Source organism: Corythoichthys intestinalis, chromosome 5 (assembly GCF_030265065.1).
Source record: "Corythoichthys intestinalis isolate RoL2023-P3 chromosome 5, ASM3026506v1, whole genome shotgun sequence".
Taxonomy (NCBI): Eukaryota; Metazoa; Chordata; class Actinopteri; order Syngnathiformes; family Syngnathidae; genus Corythoichthys; species Corythoichthys intestinalis.
In genome coordinates this window covers 58,411,870-58,434,475 of record NC_080399.1, presented here as the reverse complement: position 1 = coordinate 58,434,475, position 22,606 = coordinate 58,411,870, and the positions used below count along the sequence as shown (strand labels likewise).

The window sequence follows — 22,606 nt, the reverse complement described above, 5'->3', positions numbered from 1 at the left end:
AGTTTTACAGTATGAGCATTTATTTTACGTAAATATTGCGTATTATTAGGCTAGTCAGAAAGGAAATTAGTGGCCGCCATATGTAAACAAAGAGCTTTTTCCGTTGAAGATTCTTGTGAATAGATGCTTAAATTCCTGTATTCTTTATAGACATGGACGTAAAACAGTCTCGATTTTTGGTTAAAAAGCAAAAAAACGGTGCAGGTAGCATTTACTTTACGTAAATATTGCAAACTATGAGGCTAGTCAGTAAGGAAATTAGCGCCCGCCATATGCAAACAAAGAGCTTTTTCTGTTGAAAATTTTTGTGAATAAATGCTTAAACCCCTGAATTCTTGACAGATAAGGACGTAAAAAAGGTCTCGATTTTTGGTTAAAAGCACACACAAAAAAACTTGCAGTTAGCAGTTATTTTACATAAATATTGTGAAGTATAATGCCAATGCTGTAGCTCATTTATCCCATTGATTTTTTTCGTTCACAACGTTTCAAAATGCATGCATGGTACGGAAAATATAAAAATTACCTTAAATCCTCGAACAAATCACTCCTAAGACAATCCTTCCTGTTTGTATGAGATACAGCTTTCGTACTTTTTCAACCTAAATGTACATTTACAACCTTGGCCTGGACCTTCCTGGCCAGGTAGCCGTCGTTCGTCGGCGGGTCCGGCTAGCTCCCTGGAAAGCTCGGGCAAGCTCTCCTCCTCATCCTCTTTCTCCTATAACTTGGCGCGCTCCAGGTCGGCCAACATGTCCCCGGGGAAGAACTCGACAAGCTGTAGCTAGTGCAGGCGCTGGGGTAGCCTATTGCTGACCAAAAGCATAAAAAGGGGGGAAAAAAAGGCCAGTTATAATTTATTATACGTAAATATTTCGAAGTAACAAAACAAAGAGCGTTTTAAATTAAAAAACCTTGTGAATAAAAGCGTAAATCCCTGAATTTTTTTGTAAAGATATGAACGTAAAACAGTCTAGATTGGAAAGGAGAGCTAATGCGGATTGAGATCCCTCCATGGGTATGTGGAATAAAGCCAGTGACGGTATGATGTTGTGAATCTGATCAGAGATTCAAAGAGGCTGTTCAGGATATATTTTTGGTTTACTTCAGAGAATGATGAGGATGTGTGTGTGTGTGGTTTTCTGCAGTACAGTACAACCATATACAACATGTCAGTTATATAATATACACGAGCATATGCTGTATAAAGGGCGTAGGTTTGGTCTCAACATTGGTAGGGACGATATAACTGAATAACCAGCATGTACACTTTTTGCTGGGGATGGGACATTAATAAGACCAAACAGATTGGGTAACCGGGGCAAAGGGCCATATTTCTCATGAATATGAACCTAATTAATTGATGGGCTAAATAAATCATTAGTGACTGATAATAACTGTTACGTGCATTGGTTCAGGTGATTCAAACCTTTGTTTTCAAATCCTACTAAAGAAACATTTTGAAAACTTCCAGAATAAATGTCTAGTTTTTTTTTTTACTAGCAAACATAAACATAATGAAAATAATTCAATTAATAATGGTAGTGTCAGTTTTAAACTTACAACATATGGCAAGACAATCTAAATTCCCTATAGGCTATAACTGAACTCATTATATATAATGCAAATAAGGTTGGTTAAAAGTTGATGGGGTCAATTTTAGCATCCTGAAAAGTTGGTAGTGTTATGTCCCTACCGTCCCTATGCAAACCTACGCCCTTGATATATGAACGTATCTACCTAAATTAACACGATCAACATTAAATATAAAGGAAATATACCACTCACATAATGCATATAATTGCTCATCATGGACAATAATCAGCAAACACATTAAGCAGGAAATTAGAATAACAACCTGACAAGTGAATTAGAAACATGACAAACTGTAAGCCTCATCAATGTAGTGAAATTAGCGTTAGCAATTAGCACAGGGTGGCTAGTGAATGCAATAGATTATTAGCTGAGGAACTGTCATCAACCAAACATGTTTATACATTGTTAAGGCGCACTTTAACTTACTTCTCCTCTTTACACACAACTTTCGGATGGTAAGTAAACAGGAGGGTAGCTTGGGGAACGAGCTACAGTGTTGTTAACCCATTGTATTTACGTTTCAAAATGCATGTATGGTGCGAAAAAATATAATAATTACCTTGAATCCTCGCCCAAATCACTCTTGAGACTTCCGTGCCTGCTTGTAGGCTTAAGTTTCGTTCTGTTTCAACCTAAATCCGAACGCAGAGTATGAGAATTGCTCTCCATGCCAGTGGCCCGGGCTGGTGTGGGATGGGACAGCCCTCGATCGTCAGGCGTTGCTCGGAGTGAGGGCGATGTGACCTGTCAAGGAAATCATGATGTCTATGAAAACCTATAAATGTTTGGGTTGTTTTAGTTAAAGCAGACACAGTTTTTTCATCTGTGTGATTTTGACAAAGATCAGATCACATTTGATGGTGATTTTATGCAAAAATGTGAGAAATTCCAAAAAGTTCAGATACTTTTTCATACCACTGCATTTCTACCGCCGATTAAAATGTAATGGTAAAATATTTTACTACATTAAAGAATTCTTGCGTTTACTCCTCTCTCCAAAGCCAAAATATACGTGTAATAATTCTGTCCCCTTTTGCTTGCAGTGGTTTGGAAATCTAGTTACAATGAAATGGTGGAGTGAAATCTGGCTAAATGAAGGCTTTGCTACATACATGTCAACCGTGGCACTGGATAAAGTTGAACCTGCGTTTCAAGTTGTAAGTTCATATTTACATATACATTGTAAAGTTTGCCAAATATTTGAAAGAACAGATTGACCGGGTGTGTATTGCAAGAGTAATTTGAGAAAGAATCAGATTATCTTAGACCCACTTTGTCAGTCTTCTTATTGCATGGAAGCATTTTTATGTAAATTACTGTCTCCCTCAGAAAGAAATACACATTACGAATCAACTCCATACAGCACTTGAGCAGGATGCATTGGCCTCTTCACATCCTCTTAGTGTCCCAGAAAATGATGTCCAGTCTACTTCAGAGATTGTTGGGATGTTTGATGCTATATCCTATTTCAAGGTATGTATGAGTATTAGCGCTGTCAAACGATTAAAATTTTTAATCGAGTTAATCACAGCTTAAAAATTAATCGTAATTAATCACAATTCAAACCATCTATAAAATATGCCATATTTTTCTGTAAATTATTGTTGGAACGGAAAGATAAGACACAAGACAGATACTGTATATACATTCAACATACTGTACATAAGTACTATATTTGTTTATTATAACAATAAATCAACAACATGGCATTAACATTATTAACATTCTGTTAACGCGATCCATGGATAGAAAGACTTGTAGTTCTTAAAAGATAAATGTTAGTACAAGTTACAGAAATGTTATATTAAAACCCCTCTTAATGTTTTCGTTTTAATAAAATTTGTAAAATTTTCAATCAAAAAATAAACTAGTAGCTCGCCATTGTTGATGTCAATAATTACACAATGCTCATGGTGCTCAAACCCATAAAATCAGTCGCACCCGAGCGCCAGCAGAGGCGCCACGAAACACCAAAAAACACAAGTAACAAGTGGAAATGACACTGTGCTGTCATTTTAATCTGTTTGAGCGGGGCATGTGCATTAAATGCGTCAAATATTTTAACGTGATTAATTAAAAACAGTAATTACCGCCCGTTAACGCGATAATTTTGACAGGCTGACAGCACTAATGAGTATAAAACCAGTGAAAGTGTTACAGTACTTGTATTCATCCCGTACCGTCACGGTTCAGTGCACAAAGTCAGACAGCGAATACGTTCTTGTTAAAGAAAAAAAAAAAATACTAGTCGTCCTTTACTCCAGGGGGCAGTAAAGGTAATCTGCCTAAACCAACAATCGAAATTATAGGATGAAGACAAACCAAAACAAAGGCGTTATCATTGATCACTACTGGTAATGTTTTTACGAATGTACAGAGTGGGAACTATTAAATGCAGTATTACTAACGCATTGAGTTTTGGATTTGGGTCATTTTTTTTAATAAGGTGCCATTGTTAGATGCTATACAAGGTGTTACTCTTGTATAGCACCTCTCCACCTTTAAGACCCTAAAAGCGTTTTACACTATATCCTCACCTAACTACTGTTGACACAGCACCAGGAGCAACGTGGGGTTCAGTATCTTGCCTACGCACTTGCACAAAAAAATACTTTTAATGACTATTTGTCGAACTTTAGTGAAAATACAGCTTGATTTATAATGTTGAGACAAATGGCACCCTATTAAAAAAAGATCCATTTAGAGGTAATGAAAGGAGGGAAAATGATATTAGGGGATGCAGGTTAGGGGTTACTGGTATTTTTGTTAACTGAAATTTTGCAAATAATTGAAATCTTTCACTGGTTATAAGAGGTTTGACCCCCTGAAAAAAAAAAAAAAATTCTATCTACTCACCAACGTTTATGTAAGGTAGTTCTAGCATGAAATTCTAGCTATTCTGGACATTAATATCACATTTATTTCTTTGCTTTACAATAATAAGTGCACTTTGGAAATAAACACTCCTGTTACTTGTTTTTTGCTCTAGGGGGCAATTGTGCTGAGAATGCTGGCAGACGTTGTGGGGCAAAGTGATTTCGACAAAGGGATTAAAGTAAGTGTTTCGAAACACTGTTTTAATTGCATACAAATTTTTGTAGTATGTCTGTGGTATGCACGTTCTTCTCACTCAAACTTGACCACTAAAAAGACCAGCTGGAACTTATTTACACTGGTAACCCCTTTTTTCCACTCTCATACAGGTCCACTAATTAAATCAGAAACAACAATAATCCATTCCATTGTTAAAATATTGTGATCATAAAAACATTTGTGAACTGCACGTTGCTTTAAGTATTGTTTTAACATCCTTTAGTTGCAGTGAAATATATTTTAATTCACTGTAAATAGTAATTATTTTTTAATAAACAATTCATGAAAAATGCTGTTAAACATTGCTCCCTTTAGCTCATTCCTTTTTAAATAGTGCCTAAAAAGCTGTGACATCGAGGAACATACTTTTTTGCCATACTAGATTAAAGTGTAATTGCACATCCACTCAGTGGGTGGCAGTGGTGCTGTCATTTTCAGAGTGTGCATAGTATTTTTTAACCAAACAAGAGAGCACAGCAAAAAGCAGGATATATGAGGAAATATGACAAAGCCTATAGCGTTTGGCTTCAATTTTAATACAGCGGGTTATGGGGAAAGACCAGTATGTTTACTGTGTCTAAAAATGTTGGCAGCATGAAGCCAAATCAATTAAGACGTCACTTAAAGACATCAGACCCCAATCACATTGATAAACTGCATCAGTTTTTTCAGCAGAAACGTCAGAATATCACCAAAAATCGTTCCATTTTGTGGGTGTTACATCGGTAAACCAGCAAGCACTGTTACGGTCATATAAGGTGGCAAACCAAGTTGCTCAGTGCAAAAGAACCGTACACCATAGCAAAGGAGCTGATACTGCCAGCAGCAAAAATGTCATTTTTGTTCTATTTTTTTTTTTCCCCGTCAGATTTTTGGCATATGGTACTCTTAAGTTGATGTTGCTAATCGATTTGAATTCATTATTATTTATTGATTTTAATAAATTTTATTTTTCAGTAACAAATGGTCAAAAAATTAACCTTGAGTGTATGTTTCCAGCCTTGGATGTGATTGGATGTTTTTTTTTTTTTTTTTTTTTTTTTTTTTTAATAATTCAGGCAAAGTGATCCACTTTAAGTCCTTTCTGTTACAGACAAAACAATGTTAATAAAGATATACTTTTTTGTAACTCAAAATATGATCACCTTAGAATAAAGCAGAGCCAGCAAGTGTAGTCATTTGTTTTGATGCTTCTGCGCAGGCGGGTCAATTAGCTCAACTCCTGTCGGACTGCGAGTTAATGCGCATGCGCAATAGTTGAACATGCTCAATGGACAAAGGCAGTCTGAATGGGCACGCCAAAAAACATATGATAAAAAATCGGAATTGTGCATTAAGACCTGCGGTATGAACCTAGCCTTAGTGCATGTGTGTTACTCTATGACAGCATTCCGTTCAAATGTATTCTCTTAAACTAAGATTAGGCTAATGCCGGAGGCTAATTAGCGAGGGGTCTTGCCCGTATAGACAAGAACATTCGTAAAGCTAAATATCAAAGTTTTAATTACTGTTATCGAATATTATAATGCTAGGATGTCATCACTATAATGTCTTAGTTGACTAAAGTTCGTTAACTTCATATCTCTGTTTGCTAACATTGCAGCGATGCTTCCTCTTTCTGACTAAACATAGCATCCTGATAAGTGCCTTGAACTTTTTTTTTTTGGAAAGTAGTTTGGAATCAAGCGAACAATATACAAAAAAAGTAGTATTTAAAAGCATACATGTGCATTTGCTGTGGCTTAGTACAATATGTTTATAGTACGCCTACTTCCTCTTTTTGTCCCATTTTTTCCCTGTGACTTTCACATCCCCTCTGCCAGGCGCTTTTTAATCCGGCCGGGAGTGACTTTGCTTGGCTTCATTGCCGCTAGAACTCACTCGCCCACTCGCCTGGCTCTGATTCGATTCCACTTGTTGCACAAGAAAGAATACACCGAGTCTTATTTTAAGGAGTAGGAGAGATTGTCTTGTAAACAACTTCAATAGTTTTGGGAAGAACAGATTTTTTGTTGTTGTTGTGAACTACAATTCTTCACAAATGTAAGTCGAAATCTCATTTAGCTTAGCAATTAGAGGCATGGGACACATTTTTCTTCCAAGAAAGCTCATTAGGTTTCATCGGCCATGACGTGTGTCTTCGTCTACCAAACAGAATGCTATGACTGCCAGCACCTTTGCTATAGGACGTATTCAGAGTTCACCACAAAATGCTCACTGCCGTCAGAAACGCACCCTCCCATAGGGTTTCAGAATCAGCACCTTTCAAACTAAATTTCTCGAGGTTGTAGAACCAATGCCAAGGCAAAGAGCATTAAACGTAAAATAATGACATGAAATTAATTATATGCATGTGTATTTTTCATTTTTTCAGCCAAGTGTTTCCAATATTTGGTTTTGGTTTTTCGTACCTAGTCAAATATGGTCGCAAGGGTAATTTGGAGTGTTCATTTTGTTTCTATTTGTATAAGTATTATTCCATTTGAAATGTAGCTCTTGTTTGGATGTTGTGCCACATTAGCCACCAGCGCCAATGAATTATTGGGGGTTATCCTCATTTACAGTAGCCTACAAGTATATTTGCAGATTTTCACTTCAATTTACATTAAAAATTATTCACAAAATTCCTTCAAAAAGTGAGGGACAACTAGCAGTTAGAGTGTATAACATACCATTTGAGACACACCTTGCGAATCTTGGCGTAGGAACATTACACTATTGTTGTACTGTATACCGCCCACCAGGTCTACTGAAACTATAGTAAATTAAGTACGTCAATTCACATCAATATAATTAATTTACATTCATTCACTCTTTCATCTTCTTTACTGTTCATCCTTACGGTCAAGTGTGAGTACACTCTCAACTGGTTGCCAGCCATTCGCAAGGCACAATGTGACCAACAACCATTCACGCTCACACTCATGCCTACGGACAGTTTGGAGTGTGTAATCATGCATGTTTTTGTGATATGAGATTGAACCCTTTATCACATCTGTTTCAAATTTTTGTCATCATTTTGAAAAGTTCGACTCACAGTACATTCTGAGTTTAAAAAAAAAAAGTTTAAGAGTGGTGTGAAATCCATCCCTTTTGAGATTCCTGTTTGCTGCCTCCTTTGTTTTTGTTTCTTCCCTCAGTGACCTTGGGAGTTGTATTTTAAAATTGCTCTTGTCAAGCCAATTTCACACACCCATGAAACAATATTCCAGATCTGCTTCAGATGTTAAGAAGAAAAAAAACGTGTGATTAATTTGCTGAGTTTGTCTGTTCAACAACAGAGAGTGAGGGATAGTCGATAGTCCATCTTTATACCTGCTTTAAAACTTCAGTCCATTTGATCTATTTCTGAGCAAGAAATATTCACTCATGCATTTGTCTCTTTACATGATGTTTTTTGCTCCACATTTATCTCAACAACACATCCTAAAAACTAAATGTGTCCCTGATCCGCTCACTTGATTGGAAATTGGGCCCAATTGTATCATCTATCTAGGATCTGAATCAGGTGAAAGAAATTGACTTTTATATTGTGTTCATTTTTATTTTTAGAAGTTTCAGTTTTACCTACACTGTGTAAAATTGATTAAGTATTTAAAATCTTTTTTGTTTGGACAATTACTGGAATTTCCAATAGTTTTCTATAAGATTGTTTAGTAAAGCAGATTATTCAAAATTAGTTTATTGTGTGTTGCATAACCTATATGGCAAGCTTCTGGTTGAATCTTTGACCACTCCTCTTGACAGAATTGGTGCAGTTCAGTTGAATTTGAAGGCTTTCTGACATGGACTTGTTTCTTCAGCATTGTCCACAAGTTCTCAATGGGGTTTAAGTCAGGACTTTGGGAAGGCCATTCGAAAACCTTAATTCTAGCCTTATTTAGCCATTCCATTACCACTTTTGATGTGTGTTTGGGGTCATTGTCCTGTTGGAACACCCAACTGCGCCCAAGACCCAATCTTCGGGCTGATGACTGATGAATTTGAAGATAATCCTCCTTCTTCATTATCCCATTTACTCTCTGTAAAGCACCAGTTCCATTGGCAGCAAAACAGCCCCACAGCATAATACTACCACCACCGTGCTTGACGGTAGGCATGGTGTACTTGGGGTTAAAGGCCTCACCTTTTCTCCTCCAAACATATTGCTGAGCATTGTGGCCAAACAGCTCGATTTTTGTTTCGTCTGACCACAGAACTTTCCTCCAGAAGGTCTTATCTTTGTCCATGTGATCAGCAGCGAACTTCAGTTGAGCCTTAAAGAGCATACGACACGAGAAAAAAAGTCTTAAATGGCATTATTATGTGAATTAGAATCATATTTTGAGACGATTCGACTATATACAACAATTTAGCAAAGCACAGATGACGAGAAATTAGTCTTTTAATCTGCCGGTTAGCCACGCCTACAATTATAGGGCTTTAGCGTCCCCAACAGGTGGATGACGACAGCGGTAGACTGGGTTCATCGGTTTTACTATTCAGCCCATTGAGGGGGAATTATTCAGAACGAGGAAAACGCGACGAAGAAAGCCACAAAATGTCATTGTTTCAGTCTCTCTACTCCAATATTTTTACAGGATATTCTTTTTATCCAAGTATTTTTCCCCAATAGCTATATAAATGGCTTGAGAAGGACCAGTCAGCCCGTCGAGGGGGAACTATTCACAACGAGGAAAACGCAACGAAGAGAGCGACAAAATGTCATTGTTTCTGTCTCTTTACTCCAATATTTTTACAGGATATTTTTGTTATGCAAGTATTTTCCCCAATTGCTAAATAAATGGCATGGTCATGACAAATAACAGTCTTGTGCTGAATGGAATATGAAATAATAAAAATGCATTTATTCAGGACGACATGGCAAAATTACTCCATAATGGTCAAAACTGTCAACTTCACCTTTACTGTCGCACCTCCCGAACGATATTTTATGACACCTAAATTGGACATATGTCATTTCCCTTCCCCGGCTTCGAAGAATGTAAACAAACCAGAAGGCGTGACAGCTAGCCGACATGCTAACCCGAACCGAGTGATGTTTCAAAGTCTTCGAAGTGGAAAATCACACATAACTAGCCTGGATTATTTGACATGACGACCCGGTTGTCGATTGTCTTCGCGGACAGGCAAACCGCCCGGCGGAGAGCAATTTACAGTTCGTTCCCCGGAGGAGGGTGGCTGGAGTTGTTGTGCAGCTAACGTGCTGCTGCTAATGAGCATTAGGAGAGCTTTTTACATGCCTATCAATGATCAAACTAAGTAGTCCTTCATTTAAAGGAAGTTTGTAGTGTTTACTTTGTAATCGCTGTATTTGTATTTGACATAATACAAAACAAGATGTTTACTCACTTCCTCGTAAGTCCAATGGTCCCACAGTAAATATCCACGGTGAATGGGAACCTTTTGAAACTCCAAAAAGGCGCATACGCCTCTCCCTCATACAGAATGATTTTCCTGCATCCGTTTGGCTGGCGTGATGCGAAAAATAAACGTATTAATCCGCAAAATCAGCTGAATCCTTCGTCCTCATACACAACAGTACACTGTAGCGTGAAGAGGACGTCTTCTACCGTACACGTCACAGCGCCCTCCTCCTCAATGCAAGACCGAAGCCGGAAGTCACTCATTTTCATGGCGCGGGATTCAAAAAACTAAATAAAAATAGCGATCGCTTCCACACACATCCAAGCGGCCCACGTCATTCAGGGGCATAAAATACTGCGTGTATTATGAAATAAACATGCTTTTTCGTGTCACGTGCACTTTAAGGTGCCGCTTTTGGAGCAAGGGCTTCATTCTTGCACGGCAGCCTCTCAGTCCATGGAGATGCAAAACACGCTTGACTGTGGACACTGACACCTGTGTTCCAGCAGCTTCTAATTCTTGGCAGATCTGCTTTTTGGTGATTCTCGGTTGAATCTTCACCCTCCTGACCAATTTTCTCTCAGCAGCAGGTGATAGCTTGCGTTTTCTTCCTGATCGTGGCAGTGACAAAACAGTGCCATGCACCTTTATACTTACAAACAATTGTTTGCACTGTTGCTCTTGGGACCTGCAGCTGCTTTGAAATGGCTCCAAGTGACTTTCCTGACTTGTTCAAGTCAATGATTCGCTTTTTCAGATCCATGTATGTATATTTTTGACCAAGCAGATTTGATCACTATTTCTGTTAACCCATAATAAAGTCATAAAAGAACTAAACTTCATGAATGTTTTTTGTAACAAAGAAGTATCTGTTCCAATCACTCTATCGGAGAAAAATCAGAGTTGTAGAAATAACTGGAAACTCAAGAGAGCCATGACATTATGTTCTTCACAAGTGTATGTAAACTTTGACCACAACTGTACCTTTGGAAACGTCACTGACTGCGACAAACTTTGTTTTTACGTCATACATGAGACCAATGTTTACATTTGGAGTAAACATGCACCTTCGCAGTGGGTTTAGATCTGATTATGAGACAGGTGCTTTTTGCTTCCATTTATTTACTAACTCTTCATATCGCTTCATATTGAAGAACACATGCAAAGAAAGGGGGTATTATGGAATATTATTTTTCGCGCATTGTTATGAATGTACTTAAAAGCGAATTAATGTAGTTGACGGTGGAAGCTTTTTTTTCTAGTGTGATGGTGTAGACGCAATTTTCCCCCGGACGTACTAGGGTAGGATCCTCGGTTTTAAAAAACCCTGCTAGGTGTAGACATTGCCAGAGTTGAGTATTTATTTTTGCAGTATTTCAAGTGAGGCTTTTTCTGTTTTGAAATTTTAGTCAATATAAAACTAAAACTTGTACTGCTACTCTCAACATGACCTCGTGCACAAATTGAGAATCACAGCCAGCTAAAATCCTCTGCATCTCCTCCTACAAGGAACAGGCAGGTGTTTTGACAGGTTTTAATGCAAAGAATTGTGAAACTGAAACGATAGAATGTACAAAAGCTCTTACTAAATGTCATAATAAGCAATACAAATTTAAAAAACAAAGACATCAATGAAATACCACATTTTTTACACGCCACAGTTAGCGAAAAACAAACAAATATCGCTAAAACAGACATTGCAGAATCATCATAAATAACATAAAAAATATTTACAAAACTGTCGCAATAACTACTGGCATAGATTCCATACAATCTTATCAACATTTAAATTCACTTATATTTCCTCTCAGAGGTTTTGTTTTGTCAGCGGAATTCCCGGTGGCCTCGCTCTCCTGGCAGTTTAAACTCATCCCATAGCTGCTTGTACTTGAAATACCTGATAACTGGGTCCATTTTCTTGATTGTCTGCTCGTTAATGATGAAGGATTTGTGTTTCGTCCGTAAGTCGCTCTCCCTACATTTTCGTGTAGAGTGGCTGCTGGAGGATCCAAAGCTGATGAGGGAGATTCCCGCCATCATGTCACTTAGCATTCTGGCTTTGTCATTTTTGGAGTCATGTATGTGCAGCTCTGACAGGCTATTAAAACTGGAGTAATCAGATACTTGTGCGCTGGAAAAGCCGCTATTTTGAATCAACTGTTCCTGATCAGAATATTGCTTGGAGTAGGATTCATCACAGACTACTGACTGTCCTTTAATATTCCACAAGACTTTTCTCGTGACGAAGCGTCTGCCGCGGGTGTCGGGCACCAATGTGTGAGGTGTCTCGTTGCACTTGTGGTGCTGCTGAATGCATCCATCTTTTTGGGCACTTGGACTTAGAACTTGTATGTTACGGTCGGCTGTTATGCGAGTCACTCCCTGATTTCCCAGCGGAGTTCCTGGTTGTCTCGCTCTCCTGGCAGTTTAAACTCATTCCAAAGCTGCCTGTACTGGAAATACCTGGTTACTGGGTCAATTTTCTTGGTTTTCTGCTGGTTCATGACCGGTTGAATGAAGGATTTGGGTTTTGTCTGTAAGTCGCTCTCACTACTTGCTCGTGTAGAGCGGCTGCTGGAGGATCCAGAGCTGCTGAGGGAGATTGCCACCATCTTGTCACTTAGCATTCTGGCTTTGTCATTTTCGGAGTCACATATGTGTAGCTTGGACAGGCTATTCTGCAGCAAACTGGAGTAATCAGATACTGGCCTGTAGATGATTCATCGCAGACTACCAACTGTCCTTCAATCTTCCTCAAGACTTTTCTCGCGACGAAGCATCTGCCGCAGGTGTCGGGCACCAATGTATGAGGTTTCTCCTTGCCCAAAAAGCTCACAGGAGATGTGCCGATGTCATTTGGGCAAACTATCTCCTTGGTGAAGGCAGGTGGTCTGGGATTCACCTTGGCGTCCGAAGAAGCACTAGGCGCGCTGGGAAAGGCGCTACTTTGAATCAACTGTTCCTGATCAGAATCTTGCTTGTATTAGGATTCATCGCAGACTATTGACTGTCCTTCACTCTTCCTGAAGACTTTTCTCGTGACGAAGCGTCTGCCACGGGTGTCGGGCACCAATGTGTGAGGTGTCTCGTTGCCCTTGTGATGCTGCTACTGGAAATACCTAGTTATCGGGTCCATTTTCTTGATTGTCCGCTGGTTCATGACCAGTCGATTGAAAGATTTGGGTTTTGTCCATAAGTCGCGTTCGCAACTTGTTTGTGTAGAGCGGGTGCTAGAGGGACCAAAGCTGCTGAGGGAGATTCCCACCATTGCATCTCTTAGCATGCTGGCTTTGGCATTTTCTGAGTCATGTATGTGCAGCTCTGTCTGACTATTCTGCAGCAAACTGGAGCAATCAGAATACCAACTGTCCTTCTATCTTCCTCAAGACTTGAGATGTGGTGTCTGCCTCGGGTATCGGGCACCAACGTGTGAGGTGTCTCGTTACCCTAAAAGCTCCCAGGAGACGTGCCGATGTCACTTGGGCAAACTATCTCCTTGGTGAAGGCGGGTGGTCTGGGATTCACCTTGTTGTCAGCAGAAGCAGTAGGCGCGCTGGGAAAGCCGCTATTTTGAATAAACCGTTACTGATCAGAATCTTGCTTGTAGTAGGATTCATCGCAGACTCCCGACTGTCCTTCAATTTTCCTCAAGACTTGACGAAGCATCTGCCGCGGGTGTCGAGCTCCAATGTGTGAGGTGTCTCGTTGCCCTTGTGGTGCTGCTGCATGCTTCCATATATTTGGGCATTTGGACTTAGAACTTGAGTGTTACGGCCCTTGTTCTGTTGAAAATAGCTCCCAGGTGACATCGGCAAATTTTTTCCTTGGTGAAGACGGGTGGTCAGGGTTTCACCTTGGTGTCATCCAAAGTAGTAGACGCGCTGGGCAAGCCGACATTTTGAATCAACTCTTCCAGATCTTGCTTGAATTCTCGCACTTAGATACTGGAGTTGTCATGCATGTGCAGCTCGGACAGACTATTTTGCAGCAAACTGGAGCAATCAGAATATTGCCTGTAGTAGGATTCATTGCAGACTACTGATTGTTCTTCAATCTTCCTCAAAACCTTTCTTGTGACAAAGCGTCTGCCGCTGGTGTTGGGCACCAATGTGTGAGTTGTCTCATTGCCCATGTGTTGCTGCTGCATCCCTCCATATTGTTGGGCACTTGGACTTAGAACTTGAGTGTTACAGCCCTTGTCCTGTAGAAAATAGCTCCCAGGAGACGTGCCGATGTCACGCGGCCCAACTTTTTCCTTGGTGAAGACGGGTGGTCTGAGTTTCACCTTGGTGTCATCCGAAGTAGTAGACGCGCTGGGCAAGCTGCCGTTTTGAATCAACTCTTCCAGATCTTGCTCGAACTCTCGCACTTAGGATGCTGGCTTTGTCATTTTCGGAGTCATGTATGTGCAGGTCGGACAGATTATTTTGCAGCAAACTGGAGCAATCGGAATCTTGCCTGTAGTAGGATTCATAGCCGACTACCGACTGTCCTTCTAGCTTCCTCAAGAATTCTTCTGATGAGGCGTCTACTGCGGGTGTCGGGCACCAATGTGTGAAGTGTGTCGTTGCCCTAAAAGTAGTAGACACGCTGGGTAAGCTGCCATTTTAAATCAACTCTTTCAGATCTTGCTTGAACTCTTGCAGTCTGTTTTTCGGGACGTCTGTGTATCCCAGTTGCACCAGTTGCTAATTTCCTCTTCATAGAAATTCAGGTTGTCCGTAGAATCGTAAAAGTGTCTGAAGTTCTCTATATAAGTGGCTGTCACATCAACGTTTTGCCAAGCTTCTTGCTGCCCGCTGCGCTCTTCGCGGGGTAAAACATGCTTGGGTGGAGGCGGTGCTGGACCTGGGTGAAGAGCTGCGAGATGTCTTTCACTGTCACATTCGTCACACTATCGCAATCTGGAAATCTTTGGCTGGATGACCTGTAGAGGCGAAATAGCGATGGTAAATATTATTGTCTTTAATGAATCTTTTTCTGTCTTATAACAGCATTGTTCTTAAATCCCTGCATCTTTTTAATGGGTGTGGTTTGTGATGGATGGGGCATTCTTTATTGACGACTATGATTGTTACTTTTAACTTTATCTCCAACACATCTGTCTTTTGTACTGTAACTGAATGTCTTTGATTGTAACTAGCTGTTTGTTTATACTTTGTGTGACTTACTCTTGGGTGGAACGATGGGTTGTTCGCTGTGGTGAAGCTTGGGTCATTCCTGGCCTTAGCTTGGCCTTTCACAAAGTTCACAAAGAAGGAAAAAGGTGGAAAACTTACACTTAGCTTGACCTTTCACAAAGTTCCCAAAAAAGGACATAGGTGGAAAACTTACATTGTGATCTTCTTTATACTTTGAGCCCAGCATTGTCCATTTTCTGTTGATGGTGCTCAGGAAAACAGCTTTCCTACTAAGGTAACTCTCCGGCTTGTCATCCAATTTAGTAAGGCCTCCAGTTACAAGTTAACTTTTGGCTAGAAATCTGGCAAGATCACTAGCGGTGTTGTCAGCTCTTAGTAAATGTCAAAATAAGCAATATAAATTAAAACATACAAACATGAATGAAATACCACATTTTGTACAAGCCGCAGCTAGCTAAAAGCAAACAAATATCGCTAAAACAAACATCACCGAATCATCATAAATAACATCAAAAATATCTACAAAACTGCTGCAATAACTACAGGCATAGATACCACACAATCTTATCAACATTTAAACTCACTTATATTCCCCTCAGAGGACTTGTGTGTAGTGAGAGGATGGCTGGCGATTGTCCACAAAACAACGTTGCGCCCCAAAATGGCTTCTTTCCTGGCCTTTTTCTTCTCGCCATTAATTGGCAGAGCCCAACCCCGTTTGCGTAACTAGCGTCCTCTAACGAACGGGATGTATACTTCTTTTCATTTGGAACCACATAAATATTGGCCACCTTAGTCCTGTGAGGTTTGGGGGCTGCCGGCTGGTACGCGAGTCTCTCCCTGTTTTCTAAGTGGAATTCCCGATCACCAGGATTACAGTACAGTAAGAGCTTTGCCTCTTCCACAGGGGCCGCTAAACGAGATCAAAAACTCTCATTCGCCGCCACTCCTTTTGGCCTGTCTTCAAGTTACAAACATTGCGAAACACACGGAACAGGAAATACACCAAAATAAAAGCCTAACCGGAAGTAATGGCGAATTACAAAATAAAAGACATTCGGTAAACAGAATAATTAGGATTTGGTTATTTACAGTCACCCTGCTTATCAATGTACGTAGTCTATCGCTGCACAAGCATTATGATACCCTCAGAAAAAAAGTTTTCGGTTGAACAATGAGCCACGTATGAACCACTTTTTTAACCTATTGAAAACAGCCTTAGTAGAGCTCAGTTACCCTGGAACAGGCGTTACAGGGCTCTAAGATCAAGGACAAACAGATTCAAACAATTTTATCCTAAAGCTGTTGCAGCATTCAACTCATACTCATCCTAATTATTCAAATTACTCATTTTTATTGTGCACCAGTAGGCAGCAGATTACAACAAAGTGCAATAATTTATCTACCGTTCAATTACTTTTTAATCGATGGCCATATACTCATTTTTATTTCATATTGTGTGCTTTTTATTAGATTATCATCATTTTGCATCAGGGAAACCACAATCCCATTGTGTGTTAATATTACAATGATCTTTTCTATTCTATTTGTGGTCTGCCAAGGCGCTAAGTTGTAGCAATAGCTGGATCTTCTCTTGAGGGGAAGGCAGGGCACGGGGGACGGGTGTTGTGCAGCAGTACAGTAAAATCGTCAGAGCAGACGAGGCGCTACACATAAAAGGCAGAGCTAGAGTGGGTAGAACTGAGCGTTTCAGAAGCTCCAACCGGCAGACAGAGATTTGACGATTTCTCAAACATATGTGAATGGTTCAGAAAATAACTCCGGATGTGTTTTTGACCACACCAATGACCACATAACATCAATAAAAGCTCACTAAAATATTTTATACATCAACCGCCGTTAAGCTGTTTCTTTTCCTTTTTCATCCTTCCAGGACTACCTCAAAGTTTTTAGTTATGGAAACACTAACCAATATGACCTTTGGCATTACATACAAAAGGTAAGTTGACAAAATCACACACACACACACACACACACACACACACACACACACACACACACACACACACACACACACACCAAAAATACAATCAAAAGTTAGAATACAACATTAACAAACCTTCACAAAAATGTATAACACTGACATTCCATGGTTTCAGGCTCATAGGCCTGACTTTGATGTTGCTAAGATGATGGAAACATGGACCAATCAAAGGGGCTATCCTGTCATTACCGTCAACACTACAAATGGCCAGGTCACTCAAAGCCACTTTCTGTTCAACAGTTCTTTGGAATCGAAGTGAGTAGTGTTTTATTTGTGGTCTCAAAAGAAATCATAAATATGGAACTCAGGGCAATATAGTGGTTAACTGTTAGTATAACCACATCACATTTCAGAGGTCCTGGGTTTGTATCCGGGCTCTGGCCAAAAACAAAAGTTCATCGTGAAAAAACATTTCCTCAGAGGCAACAAATATGGTCTGTTTAGCCACTGTGGAATTAAATCTTCCTGAAAATACACCAGAATTTTTGATGTGCAAAGGTTTCCTTGTAAACATCATACAAACAGTTTTAGTTGTGTTTGGTAGAAGGCAAGATTTGTTCCATTAGTATCTCTGGCAAGAATAAAGTAATAAATTTATTATTATTATTTGAAGTGAAGAAGAAGACCACTGCAGAAAAATCGCTCCCTGACAGCTGATTGATACTGCAAAGTTAAATATAGAGAAACTTTTGGATTTTCCTCAGCCTTCTTCTTCTTCATTTTTTAAAATATAAAATAAAAGAAAAAGTCTGCAGACATTGTTCCTGTCAATCAAACCTGAGCATTATTATCTTTGTAAAGATTGAATTTGAAATACAGCATTGCTATTGAGTGCTTCATTCGATTGTATCCAGTGAAGTCTAATGGACATCATATGATGTATTGTTTTTGTTTTTCCAGTCTCACGTGGTATATCCCAATTCAAGTGATGTCAAATACAACAGCAAGTTCACTCAGTTGGTTAAGGAGCAAAACTTCAAGTAAGATCAACTTGTTACATATTTTAATGAACCAGCTTTCTTTCTTTTTTTTTGGCATATGCATTAACTCGAAACAATGTTTCCTTCGACACAGTAATGACGCCATTCATTTCTAAGCATGGAGAGTGGATCCTTGCAAATGTCAATTGTAATGGATATTACAGAGTCAATTACAACCCGGAGAACTGGGAACGACTTCTCATACAGTTGGACTCTAACCCAGATGTGAGTGTGAAGCCAAATGGGCAAGCAATAGAACCACATATTGCATATATACTTTTTTAAATACCATTTGAAAATGAGTTAAGAGTATGTGGGACACAAGGTATGTGTCGCATTATCAATAAAATGGCCAGCAATATAAATATTCTCCTTTGAACTGACAATGGATGCATAAAGGTTTCATGCAGCTTATTTAAGTTCTCGGTTCATTTGACACTCATTAATTGCCACTGACAGTGCTAGACACCAAATCCATTTGAACTGGGATGGTAGGCACTGAGTGCCATTAAGGGGTTCGTGTGAACTACCGTACCACACAAACGTAAATCAATATACAGTATCATTTAGCTTAGCAATTGGAGGTGTAAGCGCCATTTTTCGAATGTTAAAGAAAGCGCATTTGTCAAGGTTTCCACAGCTGTGTCTCTGTCTACCGAACCCCATGCTATCAATACAGTAGCACCTCTGCTATTGGACAGAGTTTGCCACAAAATGCTATTGGAAACGCACCTTTCCAGGGGGATTCAAAATCTGCACCTTTCAAACCAAGGGGCCATTTACATGGTGACGCTCCGAGAATACGACACATTTCACGTTTGCATTTCCATGGTTCCATTTCGGTCACTGTCAATGACAGCCAATGAGTTAAACTGGCCACCACTTAAAGCGGAAGTTCGGGATTTTTGACATTTGGCTTCATCTTAGAGTTAGCGGGGGTTTAGTTAGTTGGTGGAGTTGATTTCAACAAATTCGGTTTCGTTTGCAAGTTAGTTGTTAGTTTCAGGGGTCTGGATGGGCTAAGCTAGCGTGGGTCAATGGCACCATTATAGCATGCCAATAAAAAACAACATGCAGACATGAAAATCATCGATGACCCATGCAATCAATAATGTTGGCTACGTTTACAGGATAAAGTTATTAAAACTTAACAGTGCATCTCAATATTTGCAGTATGAACAGCAACATTTGTAATCCAGAAGCTCTGCAGAGGAGCACGGCGGAGTTAGCTTTTTTTTCACCGCTGATTTTTTTATGTCGTAGCCAGCAGCAAGTGACCAGTTTATATTTTTCCTCGTTCTTCTTAGGCAATTTGTGGAAACTTTCCTTTGCCCATTTCTTCTGTATGTTTCCACAGCCTCTAAATGCACATTCTGCCATGTTGCCGGCCGTCAGTTAACTCAGCAGACTGATGCTGCATTCGAGGAAGGTGAGAAGTCAGAGTTTCCAACCTCCGACTTGGAAAAATATCATTAGCACGCCTCCACCATTTGATCGCTCATGAGAAGTCAGGTTTGCTGGAGGTCAAAATGTCTTTTGAAGGCCAAAATAAAAAACAACTTGTGGCGATCAGCCATCTTTTCTGTTTACATTTGCCTAGAATGCTTTAAGGTCGCAACTGGTACTCTCCGAGTGGGATAAGTCTGACTTCCCACCTTCCTCGAATGCAGCGTGAGAACGAGTGACCGAAGCACTCCTCTTTATTGGGATCGTATTACGCATCTAAAAAAATTATCCTGCAGAATAAAATGAACTAGGCCTGCAAGCAGGACTGAACGGGCCCTCGCAATCTAGCGCAACTCGGACGTCACGCAACTCGGACTGTGTGCAGGTCAGGGTGGTGGCAGATCCTCCTCTCTAATCATCTCATTAGAACCTAACATGCTCGAAAGTCGCCTATATACAATCCCACACCCAAGAGATAAAAACCCCTATTGGAGCGAGTACTACAAAAAAGGAGCCACTACTGAGCTGTGCAGCCAAGCCCTTATTCAAAACCCAAAATTAATCTTCTAAGTGGGCCAATTCGACCAAGTGTGCCAAATATTGTGGCTCTATAAGCTGCCTGAGTCTCTGGAAAAAAATATTTCCTTTAAATGGCGAACAAAGGGTCGTCACGGCAACAGACAGAGACACTTGGACATGGGCCGTAAATAAGTATTTTAATAGCTGTTGAAACTACAATGACCAACCTGAAAAGAACTGAACATGTATTGGAAAAACGAGTGACTTTCAATTGCCACTAGTTGGCGCTGTAGGTTTGATGCAAATGACCCCTACAAGGCCCTTCAGGGTATGACTCTCAACAAGCACGGGAAGTTTGGCGCAGATATGTTGTATATCTGCCGAGTTATGACTGTTCAAAGTTTTTGGAGAGAAAAATTGTTGACAGTCATTTTCACTTTCCTGTTTGGACCCCTCCGCTTCAACGAAACTTCAATATTTTTCATCAGGCACCTGAAGACAGGTCTTAAGGCTTCCCTTATGCAGGTTTGAGGTAGATTGATTTTTTTCCCTTGGAGAAGGAGTGTGTCCTGTAAAAAAGGGCATTTCCTGTTCCCACTAGGAGGCGCCAGGCACAAATGGTAAAATTTCAATCCAGTCGTGCTCAGGCTTGTATACCTCACACACAGGCCAGATTTAAAATAGATTGAACGTTGTATGAGGGAGTTATCAGTCATTTTCCGAATTCGGTGTTTTGGCGAAAAAATGGCCGACTTTGGCACCCCGGCCAGGTCAGGCCCGTGAATGAAAACACACCATTTTGATAACTTAAGATTTCATATGCCTCATGAACAGTCTCGCCAATTTTGAGAATGATCAAACTAATTCCCTAGGTGCCAAGGTGTAAAATGTGCACACTGTAAATCGATAAAAAATTCACATTCAATCCAAAATACCCGATTTCCTGTTGGGTTTGGAATACGCATGCAAGAGACTTTTTGGAGCAGTTTTGTACAAGGTATTGACTCTCCGAATTTCATCCCTCTACGTTGAAAAAACCTAAATGGAGAGGCCTTTTTGAAAATTTCAAGGGGGCGCCACTGAGCCATTTTGTTACATGTTTTCGTAACGTTGCAAGATTATTGAACGTTATGCAAAGTCGCATGTATGTCGAAATTTTTGAGAGTTTTCGTGCATGTTCAAGCCTCCAAATGTAAACTCCTACTGTGAACCGATAAAAATATCACTTTTGATCCAAAATACCCGATTTCCTGTTGGATTTGGAATATGGGTGCAAGAGACTTTTTGGAGCAGTTTTGCATAAGGTATCTACTCCCCAAATTTCCTTGCTCTATGTTGAAAAAACCCAATAGGAAAGGCCTTTTTTAAAACTTCTTTCTGTCGCCACTAGTTGGCACTGTAGAGTTGATGCAAATGACCCCTACAAGAACCTTCAGAGTATGACTCTCAACAAACACGGAAAGTTTGGCGCAGATATGTTGCATATCTGCCGAGTTATGACTGTTCAAAGTTTTTGGCGAGACAAATTGTTGACGGTCATTTTCACTTCCAGTTTGGACCTCTCCGCTTCAACGAAACCTCAATATTTTTCATCAGGCACCTGAACACATGTCTTGAGGCTCCCCTGAAACAGGTTTGAGGTCAACAGATTTTTTTCCCTTGGAGGAGGAGCCTGTCTCGTAAAGAAGTCCATTTCCTGTTCCCACTAGGGGGCGCCAGGCCTAATGGGTAATATTTCAATGCAGTCGTGTTCAGGCTAGGATATCTCATATACATGCTAGAAATGAAAAAGATTGAACGTTGTATCACGGAGTTTTTAATCATTTTCTGAATTTGGTGTTTTGCCCAAAAATGGCCGACTTTGGAACCACGCCCAGGTCAGACCCTTGAGTGAAAACTCACCATTTTGAAAACTTAAGATCTCATATGTCTCCTGAATAGTCTGACCAATTTTGAAGATGATCCAACTATTTTCTTCAGCGACAAGGTCTCAAATGTAAATCGATAAAATTTCACATTTGATCCAAAATTTCCGGCTTCCTGTTTGGTTTGGAATATGGGTGCAAGAGACTTTTTGGAGCAGTTTTGCACAATGTATCGACTCGCCAAATTTCATTGTTCTACGTTGAAAAAACCTAATAGGAGAGGCCTTTTTGAAAATTTCAAGGGGGCGCCACTGAGCGATTTTGTTAAAATTTTTTGTAGATTATCAAAATTTACGCCAAGTTGCATGTATGTGCAAATTTTGGTGAGTTTTTATGCATGTTCAAGCCTCCAAATGTAAACTCCTACTGTGAACCGATAAAAATTTCACATTCGATCAAAAATACCCGATTTCCTGTTGGATTTGGAATACGGGTGCAAGAGACTTTTTGGAGCAGTTTTGCACAAGGTATCGACTCCCCAAATTTCATCACTCTCTGTTAAAAAAACCTAATAGGAAACGCCTTTTTGAAAAA

General features: G+C 39.9%; 1 protein-coding gene and 1 long non-coding RNA gene across 2 annotated transcripts in view; one reads left to right on the top strand and one right to left on the bottom strand.

Annotated features, from left to right (window-relative positions):
- The window catches only part of anpeplb (alanyl (membrane) aminopeptidase-like b), a 55,351-nt gene that overhangs the window by 12,698 nt on the left and 20,047 nt on the right, over positions 1 to 22,606 (top strand). Inside the window, exons 6-12 of the mRNA XM_057836447.1 lie at positions 2,640 to 2,753; positions 2,926 to 3,069; positions 4,586 to 4,651; positions 17,092 to 17,157; positions 17,318 to 17,457; positions 18,103 to 18,182; positions 18,277 to 18,407. Of these exons, the coding sequence (XP_057692430.1) occupies positions 2,640 to 2,753; positions 2,926 to 3,069; positions 4,586 to 4,651; positions 17,092 to 17,157; positions 17,318 to 17,457; positions 18,103 to 18,182; positions 18,277 to 18,407 (741 nt within the window). The remainder of the gene's footprint in view (positions 1 to 2,639; positions 2,754 to 2,925; positions 3,070 to 4,585; positions 4,652 to 17,091; positions 17,158 to 17,317; positions 17,458 to 18,102; positions 18,183 to 18,276; positions 18,408 to 22,606) is intronic.
- On the bottom strand, positions 11,689 to 17,303 carry LOC130916066 (uncharacterized). Its single transcript, XR_009063222.1, has 4 exons — positions 17,278 to 17,303; positions 15,391 to 15,568; positions 15,228 to 15,292; positions 11,689 to 14,983 (listed from the first exon to the last, which is right to left on the bottom strand). It is a non-coding gene; the product is annotated as an uncharacterized LOC130916066 (long non-coding RNA).